This window comes from Cariama cristata, unplaced genomic scaffold (genome assembly GCF_000690535.1).
Source record: "Cariama cristata isolate BGI_N322 unplaced genomic scaffold, ASM69053v1 scaffold10232, whole genome shotgun sequence".
In the NCBI taxonomy this organism is placed as follows: Eukaryota; Metazoa; Chordata; class Aves; order Cariamiformes; family Cariamidae; genus Cariama; species Cariama cristata.
Window position 1 is genome coordinate 11,482 of NW_009604446.1, and position 24,225 is coordinate 35,706.

The 24,225-nt window shown below is 38.5% G+C and overlaps 1 protein-coding gene across 1 annotated transcript in view; it reads left to right on the forward strand.

Annotated features, from left to right (window-relative positions):
* Positions 1 to 22,950, forward strand: part of B3GNTL1 (UDP-GlcNAc:betaGal beta-1,3-N-acetylglucosaminyltransferase-like 1) — a gene marked incomplete at its 5' end in the record, with an annotated part of 26,875 nt that extends 3,925 nt beyond the window's left edge. Inside the window, 4 exons of the mRNA XM_009695623.1 lie at positions 5,834 to 5,969; positions 15,431 to 15,499; positions 17,334 to 17,408; positions 22,870 to 22,950. Of these exons, the coding sequence (XP_009693925.1) occupies positions 5,834 to 5,969; positions 15,431 to 15,499; positions 17,334 to 17,408; positions 22,870 to 22,950 (361 nt within the window). The remainder of the gene's footprint in view (positions 1 to 5,833; positions 5,970 to 15,430; positions 15,500 to 17,333; positions 17,409 to 22,869) is intronic.
* Positions 22,951 to 24,225: the final 1,275 nt, after the last annotated feature.

The window sequence follows — 24,225 nt, forward strand, 5'->3', positions numbered from 1 at the left end:
TCCTGCAAAAACATATGCATCCAAAAATAGGCAGGAGAGAGGAATAGCATAACATATTCCTGTACAACTGAAATAAAGATGAGGTCAACTGCATTTTTATCTTCTATGCTTGCGTTTGGCACTTCAATTAAACATGGAAACTAATGACCTCATTAGATTCTTGAAAAGTAAATGGCATTAACATTGATAGTCTCTGTCTTTCTTAATAAGCCTTTCATGAAAAATAGGCCACAATGCAAACCATGCTTCAGTTAATGACCCATGACCTGAAGATGAACTCAGACATTAATAGAACCTATTAACAGTGTAAATGTAATAACTCAGTGGGACGATATAGCCCAGCAATTAATAAGTTCACAAGAAGTTCAACAGAACAATAACAACAACAAAAAAATCAGTTTATTCACCAGTATGGTCAAGGTTCAAATGGGATTCATTTCTGAATTTCCTGTGGATTGCAAGGACCTTGAATTCTGCGTGCAAAACTAGCTATAAAGAATCTGTTCTTTCCACTCTCGCTATGATGAAAAAGTTCTCTGTTCTTCCATCTCTGGATTATCTATTAGGTGAGATTCACCTATAATATAGAACTCTCTTATCCTGCCATGAATAAAAAACCAGTGGAAGAGGCCCTTCACTGGAATAGCTCCTCTTCCTGTCTGGTGTTACCTGAGTAGCATGTGGGACCAGCGTATATAGAAAAGGTCAGAGTTTTAGATTTACAATATTACTGTGGATGGTAATCAATGCCTAAAATTCCAGTACTGTTTAGGACATTGAACTTGTATTTGTGCATTTCACAAGTACTTGTACGTCTGTCTTTGCTCTGTTGATTCACTTATGTAGCCTCACTGGGGGAAGGAGGGGAAAGGCAGTCAAACAATATGGCGAGGTTTAACTCAGCTCAGACATTAAATCATATAGCTTTTATTGCCACATTATCTTTCATTTCAAAATAGGAGTAGAGCAGATGTTTCTTGACTCCTGTATTCAGTCAGTGGGTCACCACACATTTTAACAGAGCTCCATTGTTATATTACTTGGGTGGATGGGATGGTAATAACTACTTGGGACTGAGGAAACCACTTCGTAGTCATTCTCACCCGCTGCATGAATACCCTCGTTTCACTCCTGCAGAATTTTGGCTCCTCTTCTTCCTTCCAGGCCACATAACTGATGAGTATTGAGGGGCCATGGCAAGTGAGATCTTAGGAAAATTATGTAAGCCTGGAGAATGATTTTCCAAGTAGGAAAATGTATACTTCTAACATTTCTTTGGTAAAGTAAAGAAGTGACAAGAAAATAAAAGAAATGGGAAAAATAATGTACTTCAAGAATTTGAGTCAAGGAGGAGTGTTAGGATGTGGGAACAAACTTCCGTAGTCAGAAGAATTTGTATCCCACCTTCTGGCTGAGGAAAATCTTGTTAACTGAATACAGGCTAGGAAATGATACTAAAGGCTACTGGGAAACAGCTTGCGTTAATCCTTTCTGACATGGGTAGGAAAAGCAGCCTTGGTCTGGGATGATGCAGAGTAATAATACTGCCTAGTTTTTGCTGGTGGCTATGAATATGTAATAATGCAAAATCTGAAAATTGCTGTGAGAATCGTCTCCGAGTAGTGGTTTGGACAACTTCTAGATCGTTTCAGGCATTTTCTTTCATCATCCTTTGCACGTTGCTACAGTTCCGTCCGTTGCACCTGCACTGGCGCTTTCTTAAAGGATGGGAAAATGGCATTCCCTTATCCCTCAAGGCAGGAATCCCAGTTATCTATTCTGGAAACATCAAAAAATGTGGCAAATTAGGTGAACCTGAAACCTGAAGGGGATAACTGAAACTCTCTCTTCTAACACTCTCTAAGTTACCTTTTGCTTCAACACGTGAGATACATTGTTTGTGCAGAGCAAGTTTTCACAAAGATTAAGTCCGTGGTTGTCACCCTAAAGCTTAGTCACAAATTCTCCCCTCAATTCTGTATTTATCTGATGATCTCGGCTTGCACTGTTAAAAGTATTTCAAGGTTAACTCAAGACTGCAAAGTGTTCGATATAACTTAAAATTTTCATTAAAAAGGGCACACACAATCTAGGGATGTGATTTTTAAAATACTTTTCTGTGAACATTTTCATCAGAATGCCTCAGAGTGATGTAAGGAAAAAATTGCAAGTGCTTGGGTCTATTGGCTTCATTTTCACAACCCAAAATACGTATTTAAGAAGGCCATTTATTGGTGCTTAAATGAAGCTGCCTGACAACATTCTTGTATTTGAACAGTGATCCAATTAATTTGGAGTTTAATAACTTTCATATCCTTTTATTTCTGAGTGCAATTCCCTTACTTTCCTCACTTGTATTTCTCAACATAGCATTCATAGATAAGGTTGGGTCAGTAGATCTGCTTCAGTCTGAAATCTTTGTGGGTGATTACCAACAAGATTTAGTCTGCTTGAATTTTTCCCCTATAGGGACTTCTGTGGAATATAGGCACCCATCACCTAGACTGCAAATGCATAATGTCTGGAAGCAGCCAATACTGAAGGTACTGGGGCATCTCTGTGACAATTAGAAATATTTTCTGTGTGCCTGGACATAGATTCCAGTGTTTGCCCTACAACTAGTAGTTGATAATTGTTTTTATGCCTTGTAAGGTGGTTTCTTTTTTCCTTAGCTTTCTTAACTTTGCAAACTCAAGTGGAAAAGAAACTTGCCAGTGTCGCTCAAGTCAACAGAACAGATTCTGAAGTACCTCTGGAATGTAATACAGTGTTAGCCTTCTGAAGTCACATTTCAAAGTAAAATCAGTTTTAAAACCTTTCCATTTACATGTAAAGCAATAATCTTCCTTTTTAGAAGCTAGCAGAAGCTCTAAAATTCCTAGTAAAGTGATCCTGGAAAAATACTTGACCTTCATATTTCTTTCCTTTAACTTTCCTTCTGGGAATATAGTATGTTCTGATGAACATGGAAAAAGGCAAGTGTCAAAAGATGCCAGCAGTGGCTAAAGCTTTGCAGCAGAGGTTGCATTAGAAGAGATTTGCAATCAGATCCAAGATTTTATTTTTTTTTTTTCCTCCATTAGTTGAAGTGCTGGTGCACAGCCATAGTCTTCAAAACAGTGTGGAACTTTTATATGGAGTAGCTGTTCTTCTGGGGTACATTTATTTGTGTTCTTTCCAAGTTATCACACCACAATCAATGATGAAGTGCTAAGCAGGATTTGGCCCTGCTCAAAAATCACACGCTGAAGTGAAGTGGGCTCTCTGGAGCTAACTAATAATCCAGCAAGAATCCATATGTCTTAGTACTATGAGGGTCGCATGTTTTTCAAACCATAACTCAGGGCTGTGAAGGAACGATGCAAATGAAAACACAAAATTCCTATAATTAAAATACTAGAAATGTTTGCTAACAAATTTTTTGGAACAAATTAGGTTACCTATTAACCTCAATAACCTCAAATGTTATATTTGCACTTCAGAAGTATGCTTCATAAGAATAATTTGGAATAGTAAATTTGTATCTGTTACAGGACTTTGTGGAATTTGATAATCCTTTACAAAAAAGGAGAAATTTGAAAACGTTTCATAGAAGTCAGATGTTAGTGTAATTCCAGATCATCAGACATCTCTAGTGATCATACTCATGTATTTTACAGTTTTGTAACAGAACCAAAATTGGTGTAACGCATACAGGCTTATGGATAATCACAACTGCAACTAGGAGACAGAGCAGAGTGATTCATTGATGAGAATGACTGACAACAGCAGAGCTGTAGAAGCTCCTGTTCCTGACTGTCTGCCCACCTGGGCAGTTTAGGTCCTTAACGTCAAGGAAACTTGAATGGATTCATGGTAACCTGTGCTGACTCATGAATCAGAAGCCTTATTTGAAGCTGAAGAAATAACATCTTGAGTATTTTGGTGTTTAAATTTCATACCAACTTGATATAGTCAAAAGACTGTGGGGCTCAAAGTTGAGCTGTGAAGAAGGTATATTGATAGGAAAAAATATGTGCTTCCCAAGACAAAGAAAACTATAGGCAGCTTTAGGATCTCACAGGAAAATTACTAGGGGTTTTTTTCTGTTAATGCTTTAATTAATTTCAGTGTCTAATTTCTTGGATCACAAGATGTATTGCAAACTGTAGAACAAGTTGTAACAATTGTTATAAAGTGTATTGTGTTCTGTCATGATAAAGCAAATGGAAAAAGATATTCAAAGAAATGCTTTCAGAAAGGAAAGACAGGTGTTTATCAGAATTTCCTGTGAAAGAAATTTTCAACTCAAGATGCCTTGTTCAAGAGATGTAGACTAGGAAGATTCATCCATCAGCCATAAATTGAGGAAATCAATTTATTGTGTTTAGAAAACTGTTTATTAAGTGTGAGATAGGTTCCTAGTTAATGAATATTAAATGAACCCTGGGTGTAAAACGGGTGTTCTTAATGGCAGGCAGTTTTCTTTAAATCATTGTGAATGATGTAGTTGTAAATATTACATTGTAGGGTGGGAATTGCTGTTTTAAAAGCATACCTGATTGAAAGGAATAGGAAATGTGCACACAGGTGCATGTAGCTGTCAAAGTGAATTTGACAGTTGGCAGGAATGATCCATGCACAAATGATTTCCTCGAAGTTGTCTTCTGTTTCTGAGAACCTATCTTGAACTTGTTGAAGATTTCAACAGGTCTTCGGTATTTAAAGATGTTAGGTGTTCCCTTGTTACTGGTTCCAAAGCCATGTGGTTCATCACTTGGTGTTAGTCTCACAGTTGTTTACCTCAACCTCTTGGCTTAAGTTATATTGTGGAATTTATTACAAACATGAAGACATAAAGGTGTAATTGAACACAGACATCTGCCAGCTTGTTTTTTTTTTTCTAAAGCACATTGTAAGAACTTTTATGAGGCATACCACTTAAAAAAAAAAAAAAAAAAAAAAAAAAAGGAAGAAGAATTTCCACTGTTCTTTGTTTCAAGAAATGCTGTTTCTTATAAAACTTGTCTTCAAATAAAGGCACAGTCACATTCATGTCACTGCTGAGTGATACTTTGGAACCTTGAAAATTAAATCACTCTTATTTGGTCTAAAGCGTGTGTGTGTGCACATTCATAAGTGTAAATTGTGTGTAGCAGACAGTAGTTTGTGTTGCGTGTGACTTTGCAGTTCAGTGATTATTTGGTGCTGTACTGGTGTCTGCTGGTTCAGAGCTTTGAAAACTGACTTGCTGAAGACTTGAGCTGGATACAATATAAATGGACTTTCATTGTCACATTGGGCTGTATATTTGGGTTGATGGGAGTACTGAATTTGTGAGATTTCAACTTCGCACTGACAAAGGAGAATGAATGCACGGGCAGATGGAACCTGAAGAAGTCATCTTGGATTTAGGAGACAGTTTGCCTATATGCACTGCAGGGTTATAGAGCAGTTCATACGGTGAGCAGGGGTGTGGGCCAGCAGTGGATTGGTGGGCAGTTGGAATTGTCAGTATTGAATTTGATTACCATAGCCACAAGTTTTCATCTTCTTGTGATCTTCTATTAGGGTTCTTGAAAATAATAGTGGTTTAGCTACAGCTTCAAATCTATCCTAATGATTTTTGTCTGAGAACTTCCACAGGATTTCTTTTTTTCTGGCAACAGTTTACATTTCCCTCGGAAATTTCTAGTATAATGTTTTGGTGTGGTGTGTTTTGGTTTTTTTTTTTATCATATGTGAATCAGTTTGGTCAGATTTATGTGTATGTGAGTATGTACATATGCGTATAGGTATATAATAATGCTAAAAGTTTCAGGAGTCAAAATCCACCCTTTTTCTAACTCTTCAGGGGAACCATCTGGAATCATCGAGTCAAGTTTCTTGAAGACAGAGTCCTGAGCTCCTGGACATCATTCACCATTTGGAATGCTGGCAAGCAAGGCAAGAAGCTCTACAGAAGCTTGTTACCAGCTAATCGGAAAAAGGTGACCTAGTAAGAGTGGGTAACATCTGTACAAAACCACTTTCTTCTCTCTCATATGCCTCCTTGCTTCTTCCAACATAATGTAGCAAAATTCTCATAAGATATTTTGTCCCTAAAGTACGAGTTGATGATTAATATAAATTGGGGAAATTCTCAATATTCTGCATAATGTATTTTTTCTTTTAAATGCTGTATTACTTTATTTAAAGCGTATGGTGTGTATGTAGTGCAACATGTGCACCCATATTCCTGCTTGCTGGTGACTAAGAATAGTAATAGGTTAGACATGCTATATAACTGTTTATGGCCTGCTGCTGTGTAACTAACCATGTAGTAGCCAGGTACCCAAAGTGAGTAGAGTAACTCTTTATTTGGATGGTATAATACTGGACTACCTTGTCCAGGATTATTCATACGTGTATAATACTTGCCCAGTTCCTAAGTGGATACTGGACATGTCCCTGTAGGATGCTGATCAACTGGTTTGCATTATGAGGAGTAGCTGTATTGTGACTCCCTTTTGAAAAGCATGATTGTTTAAAAACAGAGGTGGGGTGCAGGGTGAACAGGCAAGTAGAAACTATTGTACATGACCATCTAATTCAGTTTACAGTCAACTGAAAATGTGGAGGTTACTTATATTTGGCAATGGCAGATATTTCTCAGGAGAGTTTTGTCTGAGAGTTTAAATACCTCACTTTTATAGCATTTTCTCTTGTGTAATAACTTTTTGTTAGATAAAGGCTTTAGGGCTAATGTCAAATGGCTGTTTCTTATCAAGAGCCACAGAACATTCATTTTATTACCAAATGTGTTTTCTTTTCTTGAAAATATGGATGGGAAGACAAAATGATAAATATATTATAAATCTGATTAATGTTGTGGCCTTCAGACCACACACGTATAAAAAAAGACAGAAGAAATTTGTTGAAATTACTGAATAGACATGGGAGACATTCATACAGTAAATATACAACACAAGAATTGAACCTGAATTTCCTGCTTGATATTCCAATGCCATCCCTCTTCCATTGCCATCATGTGGCAGTGGGTGAACTGTATGAAGAAAGAAGATTAAATGCTATGTGTCTCCAATCAGTTACTTCATTCAAAGAGGTAGGAACGGTCCATTAAATACATTGAGTTATCTTGGTCATGCAGTGCGGTGTGCACATGACTTTGGGGGGGTTTATGAAAATGTTCTCTTTTGTTGGTATTTTGCAGAGCACTTTATGAATTCCACTAACTTACTAGCAACCATTGCACTTTTCTGTCTGTAAAATTAAGAGAATTAGAAAATAAGTTCTAAAGAAAGAGATGGCAGCTTGTCTGGTAGATTTTTGAGATGTTACGGAAAAAATAGACTATGTTGGTTTTGTAGCAGTGTCTCACTATCTTAGGTGTTGTTTTTTTCTGATTTTGTTTTATTTTCTAGCTTTTTCTGTGCCAAGCCAAAATGGAGATTGGTATTAAGATAGAACACCTCTCTAGCTTTGGGTTACATTTGCCACCTACTTCTATAGGTGACTCATTCAGGACTTCACATCCTGTTCAGGAAACACAATGATAATTTGAAGATGTCACTGCAGATGATAAAAAAGGCAAGAGAAAAATAATATTTGTGGGGTTTTGCCATTTTTCTGCCAAAGAACCAAAGCTTACCTCTCCTTCAGTAAGGAACAACCTTCATTCCCCGGTATGCTAGCACTGACAGTGTGGTTCTAATTAACTGGATCTTGACGTTCTTTCCAGCTGACCTTTACATAACGTTTGCTTTGGCAGTGTTGCAGGCCATGATACTATTTTGCTTCTGTCAAGGTTACAATTTAGTTTGATATTGAAATATTGCAATGAGCATTAACCCATTAATTACTGGATACTATACCAGACACATTTAGCAAGCTTACATGCCAGATGCAATCGCACGTGCCAAGTATGACTCATTTTGCAAATGTACTACAGAAAACTACTGCTAAAATGCAGTCACAGTCTGATCCTTAGTACTTAATATAGAGTAATCGGAATTTATCCACTATGTCTGACATGTTATCTGAAGTATTCAGAGGTTTTTTCAATAACCATCAAAGATAAATAGCTTCAGAAACTGACTTGTATCAACCTAAGTGAGAGTAGAGGCCTAACTTTTAGATAGCTTATTTCTGATGCAACTAGTGTGATCTGTAGTGAATAAAGCACTATTTTTGTGTAGTTGTTCAGGCTCATTATGATTGCCCTTGTAACTTCCTAGCTTTTCCAAAAATGAGATCCCAAGTCTATCCATCTCAGTCAGAACTTAAGCTTAAATATCCTCCTGTTTCATTGTAAGTCATTGGCAAAGGCTGTAGAAGTAGTTAAAGCATCTCACTTCTCCAAGTGCTAATCAAAGGATTATGCTACTGGAGTTTCAGGAAATAGATTCATAAAATTTGCAGTAGGTAGTTCATGGCAGTTTTCATTTTATTCTAAATTAATAACAGTAAAAGGAGGCTGGTTAAACTCCGTGTTATACTTTTCCTCAAAACTCCTTCAGGTATTTTGTGACTAATCTTCAAGTCTTGCCAAAGACTCTGAAATCCCATATGAACAAAGGTTGTAAAGAGTTGTTGCTTTGTCCTTTCCAGCCCTAAAAATAAAATACTTTTTCTGTCTAACCCTTTAAAGAGTACCTTAACAAGATTGAAGCTTTCATGTATTCTGTTAATTATGAGAACACTAAGAGATTCAGTATCATTTTGAATCTACAACTAGAATCTAGTATTGTCTTGTAAATGGAGGCCCTGGGATATGAATTCATCAATTATGTAAAATAGACACGTTTAAAATACAATTCCAAAAGCCTCTTAAGACAAAATATGATGTATTACATCAATACAATTACCAGTTTCTCCTCTGAAAGTCCAGTTGTGTAAAACAGTGATCTTAAAAGGACTAATACCCTTTGAAAAGCAGGTAAAATTGCCAAAGTAAGCTGTATAATCTAACTGTCTAAATTTAATTTTGGTTGTTTTTATACAGTAAGTCAGTGTAGACTCTTGAAAATTTCACCGATGCTCTGTTTCACTGTTGCTGCATCCTTTTATTGAGATTCAGAATTTCATTAGGTGTCATGATACTGATTTCGGCTGGAATGTGGAGTCACAGCAGGGTGGTTTTCTAAATTGGCACGAAGTACCTGTAGAAAATTTGGGACATATACTCCGAGAATAAATAATACCCCTCCGCCCCAACCTATTACATACAGCTTGTATTATTTTGTAATTGTGAAAAAAACACTAAACTCTTCTAAATCTTCAGGAAGAGAATTATAAGTAGTTTGAACTGTCAAGCTTAGGGCATGTAAGAAAACATCTTTTTCAAAAAAGAATGTTTCTTACTATTTTTAGAACCTGATAAACAAAGGGATTGCATTTCTTATACTGGCTAGGTTTTTTGCAGGATGTTTGAGAAGTGTAAGTATGTTGCATGCTGAACAGCATTGTTTCTTAGAAAACAAAATTCTGGCAATTCCAGGAAGCAGCAGTCTGTGTATGTTTATACTCACAAATTATTACTTTAGTCTGTTTGGAAGACAGTCTGAATTTGAATTATGGCTGTGTTAAAAGAGAAAAGGACACCTAAGCAATATCCTCTCTTTTTCTTTAGACATCTGTATGGTGAATATTAAAATAATGCTTGCTCTCCAAAGAGTTCAGGCAAAAATCCAAGGCTTAGTATTTTTACTAAACAGCAACACAAGGAAAAAATTATTCAACTAGTAGGGTTTTTTATGAATTAATTACCAGGATCTCAGTATTCTTAGGGAAATTCTATTTCCTGGCTGTCTCCTTCTTGATTCACGCAGTTGACAGTGGTTCAGTATTAGCATTTCTGCAAGAATGAAGTCGAACAGACCTTTTTTTGTTTAAAACACATCCGTCTTGTCTATAATTTGCAGTTGGAGATGGAAACCAAATGTTTTTGGGATGCTACATATGCCTGGAGGGTTTCTGAGCTGTCTTGTCTGCTCTTTTATTCTCCATCAAACTTTAGCTAAAAGGAGAACTTCAGCATTAATATTTTGTGTCATTTCCGATAGCTGAAAATAGTGCTCAAGTAGCTTAACAGAAAAGCAGGGGAAAAGGACAAAATAAGCATCAGCTAATTAGTGGCACGGAAACAGTACTAGTACACAGCAAGCCTATGAAGTTTCTCTATGACAACCCTATCCGCCAGTGGCAAACTCGAAAGCTTCAACAAAGTATTCTGTACACCCTTTTTCCGAGCTCATTAACCATTTAAAATCATCTGTTGGTTTCTCACCTTTTTATAAGAGCAACAGCACTAAACCATGTACTTCAACTATGATCCTTCAGCTCACTCACAAAAGCAAGAAATGTTAAAGTTGTGTAGCATTTTGACTACTCTACAGTGTATGAATGGGAGTATGAGAGACTGAAGCAGGGACATGTAAAAGCAAAGAAACATAAATAAAGGGAAGAATATTACACCCACCTTGTCTGTGGAGCCGAAGATAGAATGACAACGTGAAAGCAAGTTAAAAGAGAGCCTACAGAACAAGGAGATGACATGTGAAAGCTTCAGTTAAATCTAGGTATAAAGCATCCTAAAATGATGTGGGGTAAAAGAGAGGCTTCTCTTTGGACTGTAGTGAATACTTCATGCTGAAATATGGCAAGGAGATCTCCTTGCTGATTCCATTTGGGAAGCTGTGCTTTTTGCAATGTCCATTTTGTCAGTACCGAGGCATGAATGCTTGAAAAGGTACTGGGATAATTAATCTAGTTGGCTGATCTAGAGAAATGAGACACTTGCAACTAGTTCCCATGCCATTACGTGTAAAGGCAGTTGTATGTAATAAGGGAAATTTGGGATGTACAATATCTAGAAGCTTATTTTGCATGCTGGATTCTGGTATTAAAATTCTCTTGAGTAGCTTTGTTACGTGTATGTGCAAAGAGGGACGATGCTGCTGTCTTTAATGGAATAATGTCTTTAAATGGGAGTCATGAAATGCATGCTTGGAGTTTAAAGCTACCCACAGCTTCTGTCATGGCTGTAATGCTAAAGAAGTACAACAAAAGCAGCACCCTGATACTGAAAACCACTCGAGTTGTGATGGAGAGTTCCTTGCTATTGTCATGGTTCTGCTTGCAGCGTACTGGAAGATGTTTGTGCCTCTGCATGTCTCTTGTTCTGTTTGTCATTAACTGTATCTATTTAAACTTGCATTATAATGCTTTCAGTGACTTTGTTTTGACATGAATGGCCAAAATGGATTTAACTTTTGCAGAGTTGTATATTAACATGTTTCCAAGGCTTTATGTAAGTTTGAATGAAAGAATTATAAATAGAAGAATCAACAGGGTCACTAGAAGTTTAAAATGGATGAAGGATTGCATAAGATGTGAAGAGAATGCAATAGGGAAGATCTGCTCCTATAGGATTTTGTAGAGAGTTTGCAGGTTTGTCGTCTTTAAAGATAAATTTTATGAGACCAATTGTTGTAATGAGGAGGGAGAGGAGACGATGTGCAAGTGACCATTTATTAAAAGGGTTGTCCATTTTTTCTGTCATGCTTTACTAAATTATTCACTCTCCCTTGTAAAACTTGCCTCTCATATCCTTCCATCTAGAACAGATTTTGAGAATTTGTTGCTTTCTGTAAGTGATTGTTACAGACCTTAAAGCAGACCACAGGTGAAAGTAAGAAAATAAAATCCTATGAAGATCATTCACCATAAAAGGACATTATTAGGCTGATGAAATCTTTCATATTTTCCATTAGGAAATCTAAGTGGAATGGGAAGTGTAAGGAAACATCCTGTGCAGTAGCCAACAAGGCAGTAAACAGTCAAGTATGAAAAAAACTATTAATTCTTGTTTAATAGTAGCACAGCTCAAAAAGCTAGGTAATTACCATCGCACCCCAAGCCGACTCTTACTGACTGCTTAGGTTGTACGTTTGGAGTAGGGTTAATCTGCTGCCCGTTAATCTCCTTTTACCCCAGGGAGGTCTGGTAGCCCCAGCCTGTGTGTCCCTTCCCACAGCTGCTGTGTTTATTAAAAAGAACCAGCCAGAGAAGTGCTTTTATCTTCTTCAAATGTGTCTTCCCCTAGCAGAGATTTTTTTTGAGTAAATATCTTATCTTTTGAGCCATATAAACTTTCTCTTATGAGGGAGAAAACTTATTTCTCCTTTTCCCCTTACACCATTGTTAATGTATGCTGCAATCTGTATTTATAAAAATTACTTACAGCAATTTTGTAGCTTGTATATAACAGATACCTAGCTGTCTTCCAGTTTTTAGCTGAGAGAAATAGCAGTCTTTGTTTTGGAATTGTGCAGATTTTCATACAAGTGATGTTCAAAACAAAAATATGTAATCATTTCTGTATTTTCTTAAAACTGAAGTGTGATCTGAGGACTCTGTAGGCTTCAATGTTGTCGTATTGTCAGAGGCATTGCAAAAGAGCCATTTTGCTGGACAGAGGGGGGGAGAACCAAACCACAACTTGAGACTGCTTTATAGCTTTATAATTCATAGGTTCCTCCCTGGGAGACAGTAGTTCATGCATGGATAGATGGTCTTCATAAAAGATACAAGAAAGAAGCCCATTAATGCAGGAAAATAAATAGGTAACTCTGGGTTTATCCTAATACTATAAAGTAAATAGCTCATTTAAACCTGATGCCTTGAGTTCTCTTTATAGGATAAACAACTGTGTGTTAAGTCCCGTATTTAGACTCCAGACATAGATTTTCTTTAATTGGAAAATAAATAGTGTGTGTCAGAAAAATAGTTGACTTACATTTTGCCCACCCACATGGTGTACAGTCTGGCAGAAAAATTGCCTATTCAAGTCTGACCTGTTTTACAATACTGTAAATGTCAGATTTAAGCTGGCAGAATCCATTGAAAATTATACATGGAGATACCTTAGCGGTAACTCAAAAAAAAGGTTTGAGTCATTTCCATATCTTTCAAGGGAAATTTGTCACAGACTTACCTGTCAAGTTTTTTTTTTCCACACAGCTGCTGTTACCAGAAGTTTCACGTGTGAGATCGTCTGGCGGCTGGGTCATTAGTATGGCAAAGGCAGTTTGCAGAATTTTCTACACATGGTAGTATGAGTTATGGCACAGGATGAAAGGAAGTATTATGATTATTGGTAACTTAGTGATAGAAGAGCTAGCTTTGGTTCTTTAACACCATTCACGTAAAGAAGAAATCTATGCACGAGTCAGGGGTTTCTGTTAACTGTATCATAACCTGCTGAAGATGAACAGTGTGATACTCTCCAGCACAGATCTTACAGCTGAATTCTCAGTTACTGACATTAAAGTGTAGACAGAATTTGACTTTACCTTATCTCAAAAGTTTTTGGTGTTTGTTTTGGTTTTTAAAATCTATAGGAGTATAAGCAGCTGAAAAAATAGCTTCAGTCATTGGAAGAGAAGTCAATGTATTGGACTGTATTTATTCCCAGAGCTCTGTTGGGTTGACATTGAGGACATATCCTGCTAAATTTTGTTTATAATGATCACAGCGTCTAGGACCGTAAAACGTTAATGGTGGAACTGAGACTTGCAGAATGTTGGAGAATTTAAAAGGTGGTTAACACAGAATGAAAAGCATACAGCTAAGTAATCTCTTTCCACAGTGGCTTCTACTTGCTTCCCTTCATATATATACATATTTATATACTTCTGTGTGTGTATGTGTATGTACACATATAAATAAGATGGGTAGAGGAAATCTTGGAATGTAGTTTACTGTGCTCAGTCCACACCATCTGATTTTTCAACTACAATAAAGCATTAAAGTGGTCATGGATAGGGCCGGGGCTGTGAAGTGTATTAACTTCGGTTTAAGAGAAAAAAGAAAGCCTAAGAAAGATCCTGGTTCTTAGTCATCCCTGCCCACCCCCTCCAGTTTATTAGCTGTATTTTCCACATTGACTTTGTATGGTGGTGGTGTTTAGCCGTATTTGTAGTCCCTTGATATTTTTGTTTGTATTCTCTTTCCATTAATGTTTAATGGAAGAACTGATATTATGGCATTTAAGGATTTGCATAGAAAACTGTTCCATTGGATAGTGGAAATATCTCCAAAGTATTTTTGATGTAGAAAGACCTTTTATGTTGCAAGAGAATGGAGCTCTACCTGGCCATTGCCTGCAAACCCATGTAACACGGTTCTGTTCCTCTACAGTTTTGCCCTTGGGCTGTAAAGGTGCCGTTCTGCGTCAGGAGTAAAGTAGCAATAAAGAATGCAAAAGTTCAGCACTGTGACACCAATGCTCTTGTGTCAGTGTTTTCCTCTGCACAAACAGAGCAAGGTCATGTTAGGTAAAAGAAAATGATCTTAATCACAGAAAGAAAATGTGAGAGAGATTTGTAGACACAGAAAGCAAGCCAGCCTTTTGCAGCCTTCTCTAACTTAATAAATTAATAAACAGCTGTTTGGCTTTTCAAATTTTCTCAGCAGTAAGTGTTGTTAATCAATTTTTAATGCAACAGTTAAGAAGATAGGAAAAGTGCTATCCAGCTTTCACCAGAATAATTGATTGCTGCAAGACCTTAACTATATTAACTGTTCTGCTTCAGTGTAAGAGTTCTGTGTAGATAATATGAATAGATCCAATGGAAGTCAGAGGAAAACATAGCCATGTTTATTTTAAAAAGTCTTCCGAAATGTTACTGGCAACCTAATGGTTCAAAAATTAGGCCACTGTGTATTTTGGATGGCAGGCATTTATTCTGCCTGCATATTTATGAGGAATGCAAATAAAAAACCATCTGAAATATTTGGCAACTAAGGCTGCAAATAATGCTTCCATAACTATGGTAAGAATAACCAAAATGAAGCAGTAATTATATGTGTTTAAACACTAAATCTGCTGAACTTTTCAGTTGAAAAATACAAAGTCCAAAACCATAGGAATTCCCAAACTTGGTGTGTTATGACCTAGAGCTGAGGCTGGTATTACTGCAGCATCCAAGGCAGTAGTGCAGCACTGCTGTACTGAGGTATCTGGTGGTAGATTATATGCTTGGGTGGGCAGAAAGAGGAAGGTTTGTATTATCTAATCTCAGGTGTTCAATGGAAGTGCCAAAATGAGGCGGCCAGCCTCTGGTTTTAGTTTACTGAGCCTGTCGCTGAGGATGAAGTTGATGATCTCATAGCTGTTCTCGTACGCAGTCAGTAGCTTGGATCACCTGTTCTCATGTTCGTAAAAATGTAATGTGCTCATGGACAACTGCAAAATTTGCCCATCTCTTTAAGATACACCTAGAAAGGATTTACTAAATTTTTAAGCTCCGTAGGAGGACCAGGGTGCATTGCCCTATTCCTGTGTTCATTCACGTGCCTGTAGCATGACTTACGTAGATACACTGCAGGTGAAATACCTGCTGGTAGCAAAGAATGGTATTGAAATGCTCTGCTTCTGTTTTGCCAGGTAACTGCATTTTGTGATGTTGATGAAAAGAAAATATCAAAAGGATTCTACACTTACGAAGAATCTGAGGTTAGTTACAAGTACTCTTACATTCTTTATTGTGACCTGGAAGTGTTCTGGGAAATGTGATGAAAGAATACATCACTGATTGAAAATCTTGTATAGCAGCTCATTTTGGTAAGGAGGCTGTGACGGAAGACTGGACAGCTGAGGATTGATACTGGAGTGCAAACTATGGAGCCAGAACTATGGACCTCACACTCACTGAAGGCAGTTTAGAAAGACAAAAATATATATATACTCTAAAAGAATTCTGATGATGGGGTAAAACAGAGCCTTCAGGGACAGGTTGATTTTTTTTTTTTTTTTTTTTTTTTTCTTTCGGGGGGGGGAGTAGAATTTGGCTCATGATGGATAAAAGTCAAATATCTATTAAAATAAAGAAAGCTTCTGTGATTAATTGTAACCTATCTGTATATTATAGTTACACTCTCTCTGAATAAAACTTTGATAGGTTCCTTGGGAGCCTAGAATTGTAGGCAGGAACATTTTGTTCCCTAGATAATGAAGCATGATATTTGGATGGCAGTAAACAAACCATATAAGAAAAAACCAATTTGTTGCAGTATTAATTTCATGATAGCAATTAGCTCAAGACCTGGAGTAAAGTTTCATCCAGATTCAGTCCCTGCAACAGTTGGTGAAAAGACAGTTCATAGTTTCACTGGGCATTGGATGGGATCCTGTGAGCGCAGTCTTCTGAGAGCGCAGTTTGACGTTACAGCTTAGCCAGGCTAACTGCAGGGGTGGTCTGACTTCGCTCCCTGGCCTCAGCCACACACTCCTAATGCTTTGTTTATGATGGGTCTAGCAATCTTGCGGCTAAAGGATGACTTGATTCAGTTAGCTGATCTGGCAGAAAAGGAACCCTCAAAATGAAAAGTTTTCCAGCAAGTTATCTTGTGAATCAAATTACCCTGAGGTTGCATGATCCTTGTATCTGATGGGAGTAGGACTGAGGCAGGGGTAGAGGGAGAGGAGGGGCACCTCCTTGGATAGAGCTTGTGGTTAGACGAGAGTAACTGTAAAATCAAGTTCTATACTGGGAAGCTAATGGGTGCTTTCAGCTCCATGAAAGCAATCGGAGTTCAGGATTTTGACCTGGAATACTGAGGACTCGCTAACTACCAGTGCAGTAATACTGGCAGCATAATTCTTACAGATCCTGTGCATTTCTCTTCCTACGACAAACCCATCCTCTCAGATCGGTGGTAAAGATTGTACTGCAACCTGTTGTGAATCCTTAGAAAATTCTACAGCGTGGATCCATGGTGAAGTCCCAGTTGGGCGTAAGCCATTTAAACAGCTCCCACTGAGAGAGAAAGATTCTCCTTTGTGTCTGCTATTGTGCCTGCTCTGATGCTTCTCTGATGGCACAGGAAGCTGATGCAGCTCACGAAAGTGGCAGAAAATTAACCTGCCAAAAAAAGAAAGAATATATTTTTAATGGGGTAGGCTATTAAAGCAGCATACCTCGCAATCAGATCAAAGAGGGAATTGTTTGGGAAAGGGCTAAAAGTAGAGCTTGGAGGTAAGGAAGAAGCAGTGGAGGAGAGGAGTGAGACTTCTCCTTTCAACAGCAGAAAGCTCTTCATTCAGATCTGGTGTAACGTGTAACTTCGTTCAAAGAAAAACACAAACGTATTGAAAGATGATGGTAAGAAAATAAGGGGTACTTGAAATGACTGGTAAAATAATGAGTGGAAGCGTGTGACCAGCTGGACTATGTAGCATGAGGTCTCAAAATAATTTTTTCCCCTTTTAGTGTTTAGCAGCTCCTAAAACTAAGCTAACAGGTAAGCCTGTGTGCCTCTCTGCTGAAGTCGTCTGCTTTTTCCTGCAGGAGAGACCAAAACCAAAAATTCCTATATGCCACTTCAGGGATGCAACTCCACCTTTCATTATCTGCGTGAAGCTGGTGAGTACCATCTTTAGCCTTAGCTTTATGTGCAAAACCAGTATTTGCTCCTTATGAAAATGAATTTGTTTACTGTGAGTACCTTTTCCCAGAAGCTTTTAGTGGCCTTTGTCATGATATTGATTGTGCACACTATTTCAGGGATTTAAAACAGCAGTATTAGGTACTGCAGTATTAAGAATAATAAAAGGCATAGCTTCCGTAAGGGAGCTTGGATCTATTTTACTTTCTTGTCCAACAACGCTATATACACAAATGAGCATATACAGTCAGCGACCTGGCCTCGATTGCTCCTAATATTTTGCAGCTCTATGTACAGCAAAGGCTTTGTTTTTTAAATTGGACCTTAAAAGCTGTTTTGTTTGGCACTGCCAAGTCTGAAGCCTCTTCTTTGCCTGACTGTGGTAACTTTGTTATTTCAACTGGTTTAATTGACCTAATAACAGAACTAGAAGATGATAACCAGCAGTTATTTTGCTGTTATATTTAAAATAGCAAAGCACAGTGTATGGGATAACACAGAAGTTTTAAAGCAAAATAGCAAATACATTCTAGTTGCAAACGCTAGTGAAGAAGTCTCTAACAGTAACTAAAACCTGTAACTACATATAAGTGCCGACCTTCTAACGCTGTGCTAGATCTGTTCAAAGATCGATCAGCTGAACCTCATCTCATCTGGTACAGTCTGCTTTTAACTTAGCACTCCCAACTTTACGACCAACTCTGAGATCATAACTATGAGTTGTAAAGCCAGAATGAAAGTACCTTAGGGCATTATCATGTACTGTTGGTTGATAAACTCTTGGAAGAGCTAGTAATATTACAACTAATTTAATTTTTCATACTACATATAATGGTGGGTGGAAGTCCCTAGACAAAACATCTGTGCAACCTGTTATAAAGCACATTTAATTTGTGAAGCCCTTACAATGAGACTATTATACAACATCTTGCCTGAAAACTCTGGTCCGTGACTTCAGTTGTGATCTCAGTGTATTTTTCCACTCATGGCCACTGAGCGTTTTCTACTTGCTGATCACAGAACCCTCTAGGCCACACTATCGTTTATGTAATACGCAGTATTTTTTTTAGAAATACAATTTGACGTACTTGAAACAGTTTCAGTTTGTAAAGTTGCTTCTAAAATCTGTCTTTGAAGCAGCTCACTTTTCAGGAGAATTTAGGAAAGTCGATAGCCATTTGTATGGAGCCAAATCTCTAGAAAGTGCGGGCCAGTTACCTCCTTACTCCTTTTCACAGTTGGCTACTGTGAAAGTTGGCGTTAAAAGAGCCGATGGCAAGACCCCCCTAGTGCAGAGGTAAATAAAGATCAATGTGTGTGGAGCTCCAGCAGCGTTATACACTGGGAAAACAAAATAGTGCCCAGAGAAGAACAGTTGCTGATAATAAACTTGTGTAACACCACAGTGAAAGTCCGTAATGGAGCTTACCTTTCTACAGATTTTAAACGTACTGATACCTGTTAATAATATGAACCTCACAGTACACTTATGTCATTATACCATATTATTATTTTAATATTATGAAGACAGAGAATGAGGTTGTTAGAAAAATAAAATAATAATGAAGAACTGGAACCAATTTTTTCTGTTAGTGTGCCTAATACCCTATTATCACCTGAGAACCCACAGCCAATGTAAGAAAGAAATAAAAAATGTAAATATATCTGTGTCAAAGTGTTGGAAGTGCAAAATCCAGCGGAGAGAGAAAAGGAATCGGAGGGTCTCGGGAAGCAAGCAGCAGTGCTCTGAGTCCCGCTCCAGAACCAAGTCTGCTGGACCCTCCTTTTCTCTACCATTGGGTTTTGGAGCCAATCATAAGGAATTGTTTTTAGCAACCTCTTTCAGCCGTTGTCGTACTTGCTGTGTTTTATTACTGTTAGGAGTCTTGGTGGAGGCTGTCAGAATCCATGAAATCCCCCTCTCACTACTTGCAAGGTTGTGGGTGGACTGAAATAGCCACAGTTTTCAGTAGTTGTTTTGTCATGGAAAGTAATCTTCTACCAAAACAAAAGAGAGTTGATAAATGTCTGTGGTTTAAAATATTCAGGTATCCTGCCTGCAGCAGCTTTCAAGCTTCTGGACCTGACCGCTAAAGGAAATGGTTTCTAAATGGGTTGAGAAGAGCAGGGTATTGTACTTTTTCATTCATCTGTGTTGATATTGTGCAGGCCAAGTATCATGCGGAGGGTTAGTCTTTGCTGTATTTATAGGTTGAGTTTGCCTTGCTCTCTGTGCAGCCCACACGTGAAGAACAGTTAAAAACAAAACTTGCCACTTGCTTTTCTTTAATCACCTTTTTACATTTCTTCTTCCAACATGCTTTTTGAAAGTGGGAGCATAGGAAAAAGTAGGATAGGGGATAAGTACGTAAAATATAAAGACTGCGTCAATGTTGTCTTTTTTGCAATAGTTATTGCTGTGCCTCTGATGCTATTCACCCAGATCTATCAAACTGCGCAAAAAAACTGCGCAAAAAATGTTGCTGTTACAAGTCCTAGGCTGATGTGAAAGACTACATTGGAGACATAAAATTCTTCTGCAAAAAGGGTGCTATCCTTGTGCATACTGTGGGGGCAAAACAAAACTCCTGTTTGAGAGGTTACAAATGCGCTGTATTTTCAAATTATTTAGGGCAAGCAACTTTACCCAGCTCCGTGTTTGAGGTCACACAGCAAGCAAACATACAGAAAGCCCAGCGAACCTATGGACATTTCTTGTGTAGACAGCTGTCAGTGCAACAGCTACAACCTCGATCCATGCTGCGTGGAAATGTTGGAAGTTGATGTAAGGCAGAATTAGCTGCAGATCCTCTTGACTAATTTCTTAAACAAAAGTCATTAACAAATTCCTACACATCCCACACTTCCAAATTTAGCTTTATTATTTATCAGCACAAGTTCATAGAATCATCACCAACTTTCTGAAGAAGGAGGTGTCCTGGGGCCTTATTGTCATTTATTTTGCTGTTCAGGGTAGGGGATTATTTTTAGTTTTAATACAGACAAAACCTGAATGTTTATATGCAGCTCTGAGAGGGTAATTTTGAAGATTAGATGTGTTTATTAAGTGGGTTCTTTGCAAGAAATGACTCTGCTGGCCACATACTGGGAGCAGTGTTTGCTTGCTTATTTTTTCAGGCAGTTCCTCCCTTGCTAGCATTGGTATTGCTTTGTTACCATATGAAATAATTTTTAAAAAAGCAGGCATCCTATGTGATCTTTGCTCAGTTTACATTTTAAAATGGAGTCATAAAGGGCTGTAGCTGAAATCCTGTGCTCTGTGTGTGTGTGTGTGTGCTCTGTGTGTGTGCGTGCGCATGTGTAAGGTTTTGGTGAAGAGAATAAAATTGTGACTTCAGCTTGTCAAAACTGTGTAGCAGCCTGCAGCACCACTTCACCTAAGGGTTTGCGCTCTGTATTTTCTCTCACTTTGAGGTAAAAAAAAGGCTTAGAAATCATGTACTGTGCCCTGTTTTGGCATGGATTCCAAGTGCTTGAAATGAAAGGGATTTTTATTTTTCTGTCTCGGTAATTAAGCTAGTTTGATTGTATAAAGTTTTTGGTAAATTTACTGTGAGAACAGTTATTGTAAAACCCTGCCTTGTTCTGTCACCTCGCGCCTTTTTTCTTCTTTCTAAAACCCTTCTTTAGAGCAGGTTGATTTTTCACCAAGCTAAATGCAACTGCTTTGTACCCTATGTGCGAACTTGGGAAATCCTGGGTTTATGAAATCATCAGTGGAGGCTAAAGGTTGTAATCAAGGCCTGCATTTCCGAGTAGAATTCCCTGTTGATGTGAGTGGCAAGTTTTGCAGATGGACCAGTGACAGTTTGGGATCTTAACTGAATTGCAAAACTGGGCCCCAGTCCTTCAGAGTATTAAATACCATCAAGTATTCCTGATTTCAGGAAGTTAAAAAAAAAAAAAAAAAGGTACTCAACATCTTTCACAATCGAGGCCTTATCGCTCAGATAAGAAATTGGTTACCGTAGGTAAGTGGAGCCCTTGCTTACAATGCCCAGTGCCATGGGCCCTTTCTTGCCCTTCTCCAAATTATTAGCTTTTTTTTTTTTTTAATATGGTTAGTAAACGTCAGAGCTGAATTATGAATTTTATGACTAGTGGTTTTGTTGAAGTTCCGGATCAGATTACGTCATCTTTGTATTTTTTGGCATTGCCAGTGAAAGTAGAAGAACATGGCAGATAGACGAGAATCGTACGGGAGGAAGGGGAGTTACCCTGTGATCGTGAGGCACGGCGTGCTGGTGTGGGCGAGAGGTCCGAAGCGTACGCATGCAGTGTTTCCTTTCCTGTATTCATTCAGGCAGCAGAAACAATGGAGAGGTTTGGAGGAGATGGGTCAGCTTGTTTTGTTGTTAGACTCCCTGTTGATTGAGATGGCTGCGTGCCTGGAGTGGAAGGCTTCCAAGCCACACCCCGCTACTAGGAGCATGTCTGTAAGCAGTTCAGCTGACGGGTCCAAGGCGAGCTGGGAAGTGGGATGTACAGACCTCCACATGGGACAGAACCCTTCCTTTCTGAGCTCAGGCTCATTACAGATCCCAGAGCAATTTTTTTGGAGCCAATTATTCTAGCCAAAATCTAGCGTTCCACCTCCTTTAATTCCACAGTTTCATCTGGACTCTGGTTTTGTACCTTCCTGTCCTAAACACCTGCGGTACCGTTGTGCATTGTTAAAACTTCAGTATTGCTGCTCTGGGCAAACCAAAAGAACACTCGTGATCTCTTTACTTACCTCCTGTAGTACTGTCAGCTTTAATTCCTTTGGTGGGTTGTTTTTTTTTTTTTGTGACATTCCCAAAGATCAGTAGAATGAAGGACTCCAGGAAGTAAAAGTAGAAAAGCTCGGAAACACTGAAGTTGGCATGTTTTCTTAATGACATCACTGCCCTGCAAGACTGCTCATGGAGCAAACCTACCAGGCTCCTGTTCAGATAACACAACTAGGGCTCAAAGGAAACACCTTTAACTATGCAAAAATATTTCAGTTGCTTGAAAGGTTTGTTTCATCAGCCAGGCTAATTGTTGTTCAAAATCTACAAAAATCACAGTTTTGTCAAACTCATTCCCTTGGTCCATTCTCTGAAAACGCCCACCTTTGAAAACAAAAGGTGCAGAGGGCGAGCTAGCGGCTCTCTGCAGAGAGAGCTGTGCTTAGTGTAGCCCTTGTGTTCTATACAGCAGCAGGAGAATGAGTTGTCCAACATCACACACACACCCCCAACCTATTTTGACAACACTAAGTTGTCAACATACACTTCATTTTTGAATGGAAACATTTCTGAGCTGTGGTTTATTTATGTTTAGTTCTGCAATGGGACTTTCTTCTGTGGTTCAGAGAACCAAATTACCAAAAACCTGTTACAACCTGAAGTGAGGTTGTCTGGTTGCTCTAATTCTCTTTTTCTTCCCTCACAGGATTTGACAGGTGGAGCATTTGAAACAAACCTGAACACGCTGAACTTGAAGGAAGGGATGGATTATTATCACTTCAACTAAACACCAAGGTACGGCAGCGATACTGAAGCTGTGTTATTTCTCTTTGTGTGTAGGAAGACCAGAGTGCTTGGAGGTTTAGAATTTTTTAGTAATTTCTGCTTCCTTAAATGAATCTTTGTACTGAGTAACCATTTTCTAAGGGAGGTCCTAGTTACACCTTGGATAATGCTATTTGCTCGGTTTACTATTGCACATCACTTGTTTACCAAACTCAGTTTGATTGTTAAACTGTATTTCTAATTTAAATCACCATCAAAGACAGGCCGTAAGATTACGAGAGGACTGTTACCATAGGGAAGCCTTAAAAATGCATCAAGGAAAGCCTATAACCCCTGGAAGTGTAAAGAGAGGTTTCTGTCAAACGTTGCTTGGGGCCCTCAGCCTTTCCCTGCGATGGGCTCATTTCCTGCTACTGGGAGCAGCAGCTGGTGCTTGCCGAGGCAAAGCTCTGCCCAGGGCCAGCACGGAGGGGCCAGCGTGGCCTCCGCCGCTTCGGGGCTGTGTGAAAAGTACGGTTGTGTTGGCAGCGTCCGCTGGCAGCCAGGTGATCGTACGGACAGACACTCACAACTTTCATTGGACCTTCTCAGATGGTTTTTGAATAAGCAGGCTTTGCCAACACAACCCGGTTGGGTTTTTTTCTTGCAGCAGGGACCTATAGGTATAAATGTTGCAAAACCAGGCTCTTTCAAGAATGTGACAGAAACGTCCATTTTAATGGCAGTGTAACAACACAGGGGTTGTGGGCTCAGGAGTGTTTCTTCGGCAGTAATGCCTGTTGCACAGTATGTGACTCAAGTATTGTTTGTTTAATAGTTAGTGAATAACACTGATCAACGTTGAATTTCATCTGCCAGTCCAGGTTGCAAGTATACTTAAGAAGTAATGAATACTAGAATTGATAGTTACTTTCTTAAAAAGGAAAAAGAATCGTAGAGACAGGCAGGTTGCAGTTTTGGGAATGAACACCTGCAACAGAAGATTGCTGCAGTTTGTAGCAGGTACTTCACAGAGAAACGCTTGTTTTTAGCTCCTCTGCCTGAATTTGTCCTTCCTTTCAAATTTTCATAGATGTGTGTGTACTTATATATATATATATACAAACAGCCACTCTTCTACTTGAAGTGCTGGGGTAGTGGGATTTAATTAGAACCATCAAATAAGACAGTGTAATTAGCATATCATCTTGCCTGTGCATTTGTCCTCCCCATCCCATTAGTCTTACTAAAGATAAATGTTACACCCATTTCATTTTATAGTCAGTAAGAAACGGTC